At 47.4% G+C, this 12,542-nt stretch overlaps 1 protein-coding gene across 4 annotated transcripts in view; it reads right to left on the bottom strand.

Annotated features, from left to right (window-relative positions):
- The window catches only part of FRMD4B (FERM domain containing 4B), a 79,244-nt gene that overhangs the window by 48,819 nt on the left and 17,883 nt on the right, over positions 1-12,542 (bottom strand). The window contains exons 2-5 of one of the 4 annotated variants that reach the window (XM_066327208.1): positions 10,240-10,305; positions 9,440-9,534; positions 7,859-7,951; positions 4,489-4,573 (exon numbers count right to left, since the gene is read on the bottom strand). In XM_066327208.1, coding sequence (XP_066183305.1) covers positions 4,489-4,573; positions 7,859-7,951; positions 9,440-9,534; positions 10,240-10,305 — 339 coding nt within the window. Of the gene's footprint in view, positions 1-4,488; positions 4,583-7,858; positions 7,952-9,439; positions 9,535-10,239; positions 10,333-12,542 lie in introns of those variants that run through there. The other 3 variants (XM_066327211.1, XM_066327209.1, XM_066327210.1) reach the window with 3 other exon arrangements.

The following is a 12,542-nucleotide window of genomic DNA, read 5'->3' as shown; positions in this document are numbered from 1 at the left end:
TGTAGAGGGAAAGGGGAACACAGCCAACTTGACCAAGATCTTCGTTTACAGAACATATTTTAAGGCCTGGCAAAGACTCAACCGTATGGCTGCAGAGCTATATGGAGGTTAGCCCTAATGCATAATAAACTTGACAGTGCTCTGCTAGCCAAGTAGGGTGTTATTTTTCCAAACCTGGCTGTTTCAAAAGAAGAAAAGACGAATTTATCTTTCCAAATTTATCATCAGCATGTGCGTGACCAGTTCTGACCCACCTCCCCTAAAAGTATCCCAGCTCTGGTCATGGGCTGTGCAATAACACACTGAACACATTACAGAGCTCCCTGTGCAAACACATCCATTCTGAGATGCCCATTTCACCTGGAACCAAGCACCAGGCTCCCACTCTCCTGAATTCCAGTAGGATTCAGACAGCTATAAATCTTAACCTAGCTTCTAGAAGTCAATGATGGGAGAATGGGCTTTAAAACTGAAGTTGTCACCACTTTGAAGGTTTTCAGGCAGCGATACTCAAAGCCTTGGAAAAGAGAGGTGTGTAAGAAAATGAACCCAGACATACACAAAGCACTTCCAGCCTTTGCATTCTCCCAAAATACAAGTGGATAAATGAGTTTTTAACCAAGTCACTGGAACACACTTCCACAGACCTGGATATATAATTATCACCAGCTCCCACCTCCTGCTCGGTGGTCCGAGCTGTTCCTGGCAGGGGAGGTGATTTCCCCAAGCTCCAGGAGTGTGGATGCTGGAGAGCAGAAGCCAGGCAGCTGCTGGGACCACACAGGACTGAGAGGGCCTGGGGACTGCAGCACCAGACCAGAGGGAAAATGGGCAGCTTGACATGAAAGGAGGGCAGGGTGAGAGCTCTGGCAGCATTTGCTGTCTCAGCTGGATGCCAAGGTTTGTGCAGTGAGGGGGCACCGGGCACTCTGCAAGTGCAACAGCAAATGTTGTGTTCTGTTCACATGCAAAGGAGGCTTCACAAAAGCCAAAGTGAGGTCTCTGCTCTCTTGTGCCTCAAAGGGGTCTCCTCCAGCAGCTCACATGCAGAGGAGACTGCACAGCACAGGTCACAGAGGATGCACGAACCTGGCACGTGCCAGCAAAGGCCCCAGAGGCACAAAGGAGCTTTGACTGCAGAGAGGAGCACAGAGGTGGGGGAGTGGGTGGGGAGTAGAAAGAAAAATTTTTGGCAGCTGAGATTTTATTGTCTATCTTGCCCCTTCCTTGCCAAAATGTCTACAGAGATTGCAAAATGCACAAGCCCCAGATTCCTCCAAGTCCTGGCAGGGTAAAGCAGGACCTGATTTGCAGAGAGGAACAGAGAGATTTTCAAGAAGGAATGTGGGGTTGAAAGGTGAGAAAGAATCGTGGCTGTGCACTGCAGAACATCAAGCAAGCCTTCACTCTTTTCAGAACTGTCATGCAGGTTTTGATTTCATTATTTATTACTCATAATCATATATTATGTAACTAAGAATATAGTAATATGCTACAGTATTTACCCTAAATTTTTATTTATCTGGTACAAGATGGCCAGCACACATTGCCCAGCAGCTCCAGCCTGACCCCAGAGGTGCTGGACTTCCTCAGGGGGATTCCATTCTCCTTGCTTAGATACAGCCACTCACAGGATTCTACACACACACACACATCTCAAAGAAAACTGTAAAGACATTTCTGATGCAGCCTCTGAACCTTGTAAGCCAAGGATAAATCCCCTCCACAGGAAGGGCTGGCACAGAGCTTTGCCATTGTGCTGTGCTTGCCCAAGCCCGTGTGTGGCTCTCCTGGTGTGTGCCAGGTGCCACCAGGAGCACTGGCATGCCCATGGCACGTGCAGGGCAGCATCAGCCTCTCCTCCCTCTGCTCAGGAAAACATCACTGTCCTCTAAAGCCATGGGAGCACAGGTACCCACACACTGCTGTGCTGTCAACACATGCCAGGGCTCAGGAATGTCACAAGAGCACTCAAGCAATCAGGCATTTACACCACCCTGGATTTGGGTTTTCCCTATGGGGAAAAGCTACAGTGAAAACTTTGGAAACATCTTTGTGAAAGCAAAGAACCACCACTGACTTTTAAGCAATCTTATCCACACGGGTGTTAGCACACCGCAGGTATTGCAGCATCTATCCCAAACCACATTCCTGGCCCACACAGAGCAGAGAGAGGCTTCATGCAGAGATCCAGGTTAGGATACTGCCCTGGCAGGGCATCCTTGGCACTGCCTGTGCACTGGGGAGCTCTCCTGAGCACATGGGCTGGGTGTGGGCTCCTGCTTTTGGACACACTGGGGTTTCCTCACTCCAAGAATGTGGGAAGGCAAAGGAAAAGGGAAAAGGAGTGGAAAAAACAGCAAAAACAAAAAGCCAAGCTGAGGCAGGTCTAACCTCCTGGAGCTGGATTAATGACTGAGAAATGCCAGGGAACATTCCTGGCTGTCATCAGTGAGCATCAGCCACTTGTCTCATGGAGCTGGGGATCTGCTCCTATTCAGACACTGCTTTCCACAGCTCCTTCCCTGTCCCACAGAGGAGCCAGCAGCACGAGGGAGAGGACAGGCTGTGGGAGCACATCTGAGGGGGATGCACATCTTTGTGCATCCTCCTGTCCACATCTCAGGAGCTTACAGATGAGGGCTGGCCCCAGGTGCCCTTCACGACTCCTTGGAACTAGAGACTGACCTGAGGTTTGCCACATAGAACTGAATATTTTCACAAGAGTTAATTGGAAGGTTAAAAGCTACTTGAGAGTAGATGAACTGGCTCCTGCTGAAGGAGCCACAGGCCTGAGCTGGGCTGTGAAACTGCCAGCACAGAGAAGGCTGCAGGCAGAGCCAGGGACTGAAGCTTTCTCTGCATGCTGAATCACCTGGTGTTGCCCCGAGATCCTTCTCTCAGGAGGAAGTGATGCTGCTCATCCCTTTGCTGCCCACAGAAACTGGACACAACAGAAACCTCCTGCTTCTGGCAGTTTTGCCTGCAGGACCAGGGATGCCACACTTTGGGTTGCTACAATTAGAGCACACGCCTTGCAAGCCACAGGGAAATGAAAGAGCCAGCCTGCCTTCAAACTTCTTTTTTTATGCTTCTCTTTTCCTTTGCTTTCTGATATCCTTTATACATAAACACACATACTGGCACCCAAAAATATTAATATTGACTAGGGTTTGTTTCGATAGCAGTGGCATTTTCCACATTCCATCCCAAAACCAGGCCTCATTTTCCAGTTCCAAAATTATTTGTGCTACCTGTCTTGTTAAACTGCTCCAGTTAAGGAATAGTTTAGGAATGGCTACAAGCTGCCAAGACCCTTCATTTTAAGTGGCAGATATGTCAAATGGAGATTTGCTTTTTAATAACCATAACCAGTGAGGCCCCCAGTTCTCCAAGCATCTTTCAAACTTCAGTGTGTTGTAAAAATGCACCATTTCCTTTCCTCTTCCAGAAAGCAATTCCTGTACGAAGCACGGTCACGGCTCTGCCATTCATCACTTTCAGGTTTCTATATTCTTTCATAAAACAATGAATACTGGATACTGAGTAAGAATCCTCCAAAATCTGAAGCATATTAAAGGTGAAAAACTTTGGCTGAGCTCCAGCACCAGTTCGTGGTACAGGATTGTTTCCCCAAGGAAAAGTTCTAAGAACCAAGTGACCCTCTCAGAATGATTGAACCACGAGTGGAAACAAAAGGCACCAGAGTTTGACATTAACTGGAAAATCCCAGAAGCATCAGAGTAAAGTTCACTGAGTGCAGCTCCGTGTAGGGGCATGGCAAAATTTGCTGTCACACCACTCTTATTCCAGACCAAGATGTACCTGCAGCAAATCAACCTTATTATTCTTTTGAGATTTTGATCGCCACATCCTGATGTGACTTTTAAAAACATGCATTTTACCAATCTGAATATTTTAAGAAAGCAGTGGAAGCTTTTGAACCAGAAAGTAAATACAGAAAGTATTTCAACAGCTGGTTGTGATTGCTACTTTATAGGATTTGCTATTACTATTCACTGTTACTGTCTCACTGAATAAAGGCAGGGAATAAAGGAATTAGGGACCAAATCCACAACATAGGACCTTTCTCACAGGCCTTTTCTTCTTAAGACAAGTTTGATTCAAGGTCAGCAAAGAGATGTTTGCCTTGAGTATTTGCTATGCAGAGTGTAGGAGGATATGCCACTGAGCAGAGCCTACCTGGGAAATTACAACCTAGATTTCAAGTAATTTAAAAGCTTTTGAGTATTTAAGACTCACTGTAGAGCACTGAGCACACAGCAGGGCTGTGAAAGCAGGACTAGGAAACCATCGTCAGCTTTAGCCATTTGCATGAAGCATCAGCATTCAGGCAAGGAGAAAGTCAGCATGCTGAGATCTTAATATTTCAATTAGCTCTAGAAATCAGACACAGCTCCTACCAAGTTCTCAGGACTGAGTATGTGGCAGAGAGGAAAGAGATGCACAAGAAATTCCAAGTTTTACCTGGTGTACGCAGGACTTGGCATTCAGAAAAAACAGCTCTACTGTAGTTTTGTCCTTGAGAAAGGAAATGCTTTCAATGTAGAACCTGAAAATTAAAAAACAAAAAAAAAGAACCAAAAGCATGAGTTACTCTCTTGAATAGGTTTAATCTTCCTCCCAAGTCATTTTATTTCCTCAGTGTTTTGTTCTCCAGCAATAAAATAGCAGAGAGGAACTATGAGCTACTGCACTTAATTTCCTGCCTTTTAGGAGGGAACAAGCAGAAATCACAGCCTGACAGCACACAGGGAACAGGGACTCCTGGTTCAATAGATCCTGCATATCTGATGACTCTTCAAATGAGATGAACCCCCTGTGGAATGTTCCAGGAGTGAAGTCCATCCTTCCTCTGCAGGTGAAATCACAGCAGTGGAAAAAGCAACTCCAAACATGCTGCATGTGTGGAAGCCAGGACAGGGGTTGCTGGCGGCTCCCTGCAGGACCACCTTCCTTCCAGGAGAGCAGAAACATTAGTAAGAGCCATTAACTTTGCTCCAGGTCCAGATGCTCCCACTAAATGCCAGGCAGAACACAGAACTTTTCCACAGCCAAGCAAAGACCTGGACCACCACTGCCTCATCACTGCAGATCACCCCAGGGCTTCCCAAAGTCCTGTCCTTGACAGCAGGAGGGCTGGATGACCCACACAGGGCAGGCACAACCAGACCAAACTCCCCATGCTGCTCTTGAGGCTCCTGACAGCCTCAAGCTCCATCCCCTGATGATCACCTTGGCATGGATCATCTGCAGGACATTTGGACAAGTCCCTAGAAGCAGCACAGAGCTCATGGTAGGGAGCAGTAAAGCTGGGACCTGCCACACGTGGCAGTGTTTGCAGTGTTTATGCTGTGATTTCAGGAAAGCGATACATTAAATGGTAATTGCTTTATTATTTCACATTCCTACAGCGTGTTCCATCAAATTAATTTTAAAGCACTCTCCAGAATGCCTCTGCAGATGATTTACCCATTTCACAGGCATGCAGCCTGTCCAAGGGGCAGCCCAGCAGCTTGACCCAGACATTTGAAAAGCTGTTACACATTTCCATGACTCACCTTTCCCCATGAACTCTATGAGCCACAGGTATTTCCACCCTCTCTTCATCTCACCTGATATCCCTTTTTTCCCAACAGCTTTGCTAAATTTTATTTTAAATACCCTCGAGTGTTTCTCTTCAGAAATGCAGAGAGCAGAACCCACACTCTTCACCCTTTCCCAACCTCCTGCCAGACCAGCCCTTCACAGAGTGGACCTTCCTCAGCCTGCTGAACCCTTCACTGCAACAAAACATGATTTTCCTCAGCTAATGACCTCATTTGCACGTCCAGTTTCTTTCAGCCAGGGTCAGGTGTGGCTGACTTATCCTCAGAAGGAGGACAGTTCTGGTCCTGAACTGAACCAGAGGCATCTCCCAGTCACTCCTGGTACAAAGCAGAAAGCTGTAGGATTATGGATTTAGGGTGAGGGCACAGGGGGGCACTGCCCCTAATCCCAGCTGTCTCTCTGTGCTCTATTTCCTTCATGATACAAGCTGCACTTTCTTATCACCCCAGTACAGATGGGGAACAGTGGACCACAGAGATAAGGATGTTCAGGGCACAGCAGGCACATTTGGAAACACCATAAAGTGCACATTCTGCTTCTATTTACGATACTCTGTGCTCAAGTCAGCATTCTTGAAACTAAAATGACACTTCTGAAAGTCCTCACTCTGCATCACAGAGCCCTTCAGCTGAGTGTACCATCCAAAAACCTCTGTGACTAGATTGAGTTCATGCCAGATGGCAATAATTAAAATCTCAAAGGATCATCACATGTTTCCTTATTGAACAGTAAAAGTTCAGGGATGATAAGTGATGAAGAAAAACCACGAATCTGGAGATTCCTCCATCTCCAGTAATGCAACTGCAGGTTTTGAAGTGGCTTTTCTGCTGGAATATCTATTTTCTACGGATCAGGCAGTTTTTCTAGTGCTGATTATTTCTGCATCTTCCTCTTCTGGCTCTGCATCTCACTGCCCACCTCCTTGGTGACCTGTTTTGGATCTCATGACCCCAAAGTAGTCAGGCTTAAAACTCCCTCCTAAAAGTTGATCTTTCCAAGCCCACTCCTCACACATTAACTCTGGCCCAAGTCTCTGTCCTGTTGAGGCCCATCTTGCAACAGAGAGAGCCAAAACAAGCACCATGAGCAAACAGCATAAATTCCAACCAAAAGAATGCTCAAGTTACAGGATTCCCTCCACCACTTTCCTGGGCAGCCATGGGCTTTGGCCTCCCAGATCCTGACCAAACCTTGGAAATCCAGTGAAGAGCCCATCATCCCTTTATAAATGGAGCTTTTTTCTTTCTCCTAAGTGTGGAAGAGGAGCTCTGGACACCATCACACATCAGCATGTATTCAGCCAGAACAAAGTGCCACTTGTTTGTCCCATTCCCTTGCTCACCAGTGGGGATGCACTGGTGCCAACAGACCCAGCTACACAAGAGGCTCTGCCTTGGAAGTGCTACAAATAATTAAGCACACAAGGCATAAATTTACCCAGATCTGAAAAGCAAATGAGGTCAGTCTGCTCTCACGTTCCCTCACAGACTGCAAGGAAAACAAAAACTCCAACAATATTAAGAATATGATGCTTGATCTTTTCTGCCAGCACAGCTCTGTTTCGTAGGACGTGGGGGTTTTTTTTCAGGCTTTTAACCAGCAGAGCTTTGCCAGCAACAGCCCTAAAGTAATGCAATTACACTGGCCAAAATCATCATTTTGCCAGGGATTTTATTCTTTCCTGGGGACTGGTTAAGCTGTGAGCAAAAGAGTCATCAGCAATCCCTTTAAAGTACAGACAGCCCTTAAGTAAACAGAAGGGGAAAAGTAAGTAAAATTGTTTGACTAAATTGTATTGTACTGCAATTTAGCATATTCAAAGACAAGCCAGGCGAAGATGTTTAAAATATGAGGTTTAAAAACCAAACCAAACCAAAACAAAAAAACCCCAACAAAAAACAAAACACCCAAACCAACCTCCCCCCTACAAAACCAAAAAACCCCAACAACAACAACAACAAAAAAACCCCACTCAAACCCACCCTAGGAATAATGAATAATGTCCTAGTAACACTTTAAAAAGTAGCAGGTTCCAACCTATTTTATTTCATAGTTAAATACAAAAGAGAGCAGCACTTAGCCAGGGCCTAATCTCCTTCTAAAAATAACACATTGCTTTGACATTTATTTCCTTTATCAAATCTGTAATCAGCTCCTTTAAACAAAGCCCCCCCGGTGGTAAATAAACCCAAGTGGGAATGTTTGCTCCGTGGAAACAATTACTCACCTGACGGCAAAGTACAAAGTGGCTGGCCCTGGTTTCTTGGGCAAGTCATGGTCCAGGACACGGTGATCCAGCTGCAGCCAGACACTCTGACCTCTATGGAAACAGGTTGGGGAGAAGGTTAAAAACTGGGGTGGAAAACACAGAAATTGGTTCTTTTCACTGCCTCTGTTTACTCCAACTTCAAAAAGTTCAAGACTAAACTCCAAGGCAGGCAAACATCTCATCAAATTACCTTTCTTTTTTTTTTTTTTTACCTAACCCTTAACCCTGCAAGGCTGAGCCATGGGTGCCCTCCAGAGGCCACACATTCCCTCCAAGCACCCAGCCCTGTGCATATACCAAGGCAGGCCCTGGAATCCCACTGGAGTTTCTGGGGAAACCAACAGCTTTTAGATAATCCCCTGGCAGCACTTTAAACCTCACCGTGACTCAGTGCCAGCAACCAAAACCATCCAGAAGAATTTCATGGCAGCTCTTCTGGGGGGAAAAAATAAACCAAGTGCAAACAGCATCCTCAAGGGATTTACAGAAGAGCTGGGAGAAAGTATTTTCCAGCAAGTGAAAAGGACGAGGATGTGGCAAAAATATTCTAGGGACAGCCAAAGCTGTGAGTGGCTGGTAAAAATAACACAGTGCTGGGGTCAGGGCCCAGAGGAGCAGCTCCCAGCAGCTCCATGAACTCCTGTGTGTCCCCAGGGCCAGTCCTGCACCTGGGATGTGCCTCAGCAGGTGGCCCCAAACACACCTCTGATGGGATTTGTAGGTGAAGACTTCCACTCAGAACTGCATAAAAACTGGCAATGGAGAGCAGCAGGAATGAACGTTATTCCCAGTAGACAAGAGGTTTATTTGGGGGCTGTATCAGTGCACAACGCCATGGCCCCACTGCCCTAAGCACCTCTGCTCCAGATTTTCTGGGAGAGCTGAAGGTGACTGCTCTGGAGATGCTGCAGCCAGCAGATGTGGGGAAGCATTTCAGAGATGAGCCTAAGCACCAGGTGAGATTGCAATGAACCCAGCTGACTCTGGGGTAATGCCATGGAACAGAACTCCCACAGCTCTCCAGAGCCTGGACAGAGCATCGCACCCAGGCTCGGCCAGAGGAAAGTGGTTTCTGGGCAGGACTAACCTCCCAGCTCACTCTGCTGGGGAAATTTGGGGTTAAAAGGCTCAATAACACATTTGAGATTCAGGTGCAAAGCAGTACGAGCAATTCATTTCAGAAATAAATGCAAAACCTTTCTGTTGTTACTAAAAGTGCAGAGGAAGAAAGCTGAGGGTAATCACATGGGAAATGATCACTGAATCAGTGTTTTTACTGAGTCAAATATGAAATGTGAAATCATCAGGAAAATATTTTACAAGGATTCTCTGGTTTGTGCCCAGAAGATATTTTCCAAATATTTTCTATTTTGTGCCTTCCCCTTTCCCCAGCCAAGCAGCACAAGCACAAGGTAGGAAACTCTTCCTTCTTTGAAAGAAAAAGTCATTTTTCCATCATGCCAAGCTGCCACGATAGCAGAGAGAAGGTTTTACATTGCAATAATGACACAGCTGTTTAAACTGAATAAACACACTCACGTATCATCGATAAATGTTATCCCAAAATACTCCTTTTCTTTCAGGTTGAAGTGTGAGGCCACCAGATCCAGTAACTCCCGAGACAAAAGTTTGGGCTATTGAAAGAATAAAAATAGTTTTATTCATTTCGATCCAGGCTTTTAATAATAAAAAAGTTTTCTGTGCAAACACTAGCATTTGAGTACATATGGCCATGCTAAAACCCTGTGGTACAACTGAATACCTAAGTGGCATATCAGAGTCAGGGTGTCTCAGTGGAGCTGTGTGGGATGTGTGGAGCATGGAGAGGCAATTCTGTGCTTAATCCATGACATTAGGCTGAAGTGCACAGACTGAGGGCTGCTTTCCTCTTTCTGGGGGAAAAGGCAGCATCCCAGCCTTTCCTGCACTTATAGCAGGAAGGATTTTTCAATTAAGAAAGCATTGTATAGTGGAGGATCTCGTGCTTTGAGTTCTGCTACGGGAATAAAACATCCTCAAAACCACAGAGTTTTCTTCCCATCTAAATGACTAAAAAACACCACCACAAGGGGTGGGGTTGATATCCTGTATGAATTTTGGTGAAAGCAAAAGCTGAATGCAGAACTGATGGCAGATATTTTGCCCACGATGCACGGGGAAATCCTTCAGCTAATCTAGGTGTCAGGAGAAGCACATAGCACCTCAGCATGCTTATTCCTCTCCTATGAGTTTTTCTAGTTAAGAGGTATAATTTAACAACCCTCACTTCAGCCCCCAGAAGAAAACAAGCAGAGAAATCTGGCACTGGCTGCCAGTCCGCAAAAAAGCAAAGTTTGTACCTGAACCAGCAGCTCCAAGTTCCTGTCATCGAGGAGATGCACCTGGCAGTGCCGGCCCTCGGTCATCTGCAAAGACAGCAGCACAGCTCTGTCAGGAAGGGCAGCATTCCTGGCTTTCCTGGCTTGCACCAGAGCACATGAGGCTTGGGGACAAGGGCAGTGTGAAGCCAAGTGTCTGATTTTGATGGATAAGGGAATTGACTCTGTACCCGAGCTGAGAGTCCTTCTCCAAGGACTCCATCTGGAGAAGCTGCCTCAGCACTCTCAGTTCCTGTCAACTTCAAACTGGAGTTAAGGGTGCTTAGCAGCACTCAGGATCAGATAAAAAACCCATAAATGCTGTGATTATTCAATGTGAGGATGAACCAGCCTGGCCAGTGCCACAGCCACAGGCTTTTGCTCTGGTGAGGAGTGGATGACCCAGGAAACCCAGATCCACCCAACCCTCCCTCCAGATGGGTCAGCCCCGACCTGGTCCATTGAGCTGTGTCTAGAAGAGAAGGAGTCTCTACCAGCACAGTGACATTTTCACTTGGGCAGCTCCTGAAAGTCACCACCTCCATGGGATTCTTCCACAGGAGCTGCACACATCAAGAAGGTGCTTGAACTGCATGACCAAGGATGAGATGAGCTTTGCAACCTCTGATGCTATATCTGAACCACCTCTTTCATGTCACATTTATCTCCTGCAAACTAAGTCTCTTCCTCTCTTTAGCAGGCGAGCAATTCAGAAATAGCTGCCCATTATGCCCTTTTAATATCTGCCCTTTGAAATCTAATACATTTCAATGAAAGCTTTTACATTATTCAATATCTGTTCTAATTCTGGGCCTTTCAGCAGCTTCAGTGAGAACCAGCTTTGCAGCACTCTCCGGGTGGGAGCTGGTGAAGGAAACCTGGCTTTCATATCTCTTCTCCCAGCCTCGAAGTAACTCATTTTCCTGACAGCACAAGCTCCCAGCCGACTATAAATTGTGAGCTGAGAGCAGAGGCCGGGGGTGGTTTGCTTAGACAGGGGCTCCCAGAGGGATTAAAGAGTAACACGCAATGGTTTCTCCTTTCACATCCCTCTGGCTCGGCAGGGACAGGGACAAGGACAGGGCTGAGCTGTAGTGCCATCAGCACCTCTCATCACGCTGCACACCCAGGCCTGACAGAGACTTAAAAATAAACACAATTTATACGTGATTCCAGTCCAAGCGCAGAGACCGCCCAGCTCCGCACAGCGAGGGCTGCCGGCACAGCCGCCTCTGTCACCAGCCAGCCCTTCTGCCCCAAGCTCCCAAACCAACAAAGCCTCATTGTTCCAAATAATGGAGCTCCTTTTCACCGAAAGCCGAGGGAGTGCCCTGCTGAGGAGCTCTGCGAGCCCGGCAGAGATGAGCGTCTGCAGGCACGACTCCTGTGGTGTCCGGGCAAACCGGGCTGCAGCATCTGTGCGGCACCGGCAACTTTCGGCACTGCTGAGCATCCCCACAACAGCAGTACTGAGCATCCCCACAACAGCGGTACAAGGACCGTCTGCAGAGCGAGTCTGGAGGAAAGAAATCCCTGCCTTTCCCATGTCTTACTGCTGCGAACGTGAGTTTGTGCAGATGCCAGATGAGGAGTGACACACGGTGCACGGAGCGGTTCAGAGCACCAGGCTGCTGCACTCCACCTTGGGGACAGCAGTGATCTCATCGCTGCATCCCCTGCAAGGCATCATCCTCGGTGCCCTGCACTCTACACAGCACCATCCCCCGCGCCCTGTGCCCTGCACAGCATCATCCCATGTGCCCTGCACAGCATCATCCCCGTGCCCTGCACAGCACCATCCCCTGCACAGCACCATCCCCTGCACAGCATCACCCCTGTGCCCTGCACTCTGCACAGCACCATCCCCCGTGCCCTGCACTCCCAGCAAGGTGCCATCTCCAGCCATTCATCCCTCGGGTTCTGGAAGCAAAGCTGCACCACCCCAACTCCAGCTTGCAGCACGCTCCCTTGAGATTTATCTGCCGCCCAAACACAGAGCCCAGAGCCCTTAAATCCATTATGATCCACTCCCAGGTCCATTTTTTCCCCAGAGCTGAAGGGCTGCCATGGCAGGCTCGTAAGTAAGTGGCCGGTTACCATCAATTAATCATTTCATCAGCGCACCCTTCAAGGTGGAGCACTTTTCTGGCTCTGACACACTGTTACCAATCTGCCCCCGTTGCGAAGTGTCAGATCCAATAGTGTTTTTAAATCATTCCCCATCTGTTGCTCTGAGATAGCACCAGGGGTTGCCACCATTTAATTGTGAGCTGCTTTAGCTTTCA

Source organism: Sylvia atricapilla, chromosome 11 (assembly GCF_009819655.1).
Source record: "Sylvia atricapilla isolate bSylAtr1 chromosome 11, bSylAtr1.pri, whole genome shotgun sequence".
NCBI classification, from domain to species: domain Eukaryota; kingdom Metazoa; phylum Chordata; class Aves; order Passeriformes; family Sylviidae; genus Sylvia; species Sylvia atricapilla.
The sequence above is the reverse complement of the archived record's forward strand: the minus strand, read 5'-3'. Positions and strand labels throughout refer to the sequence as shown.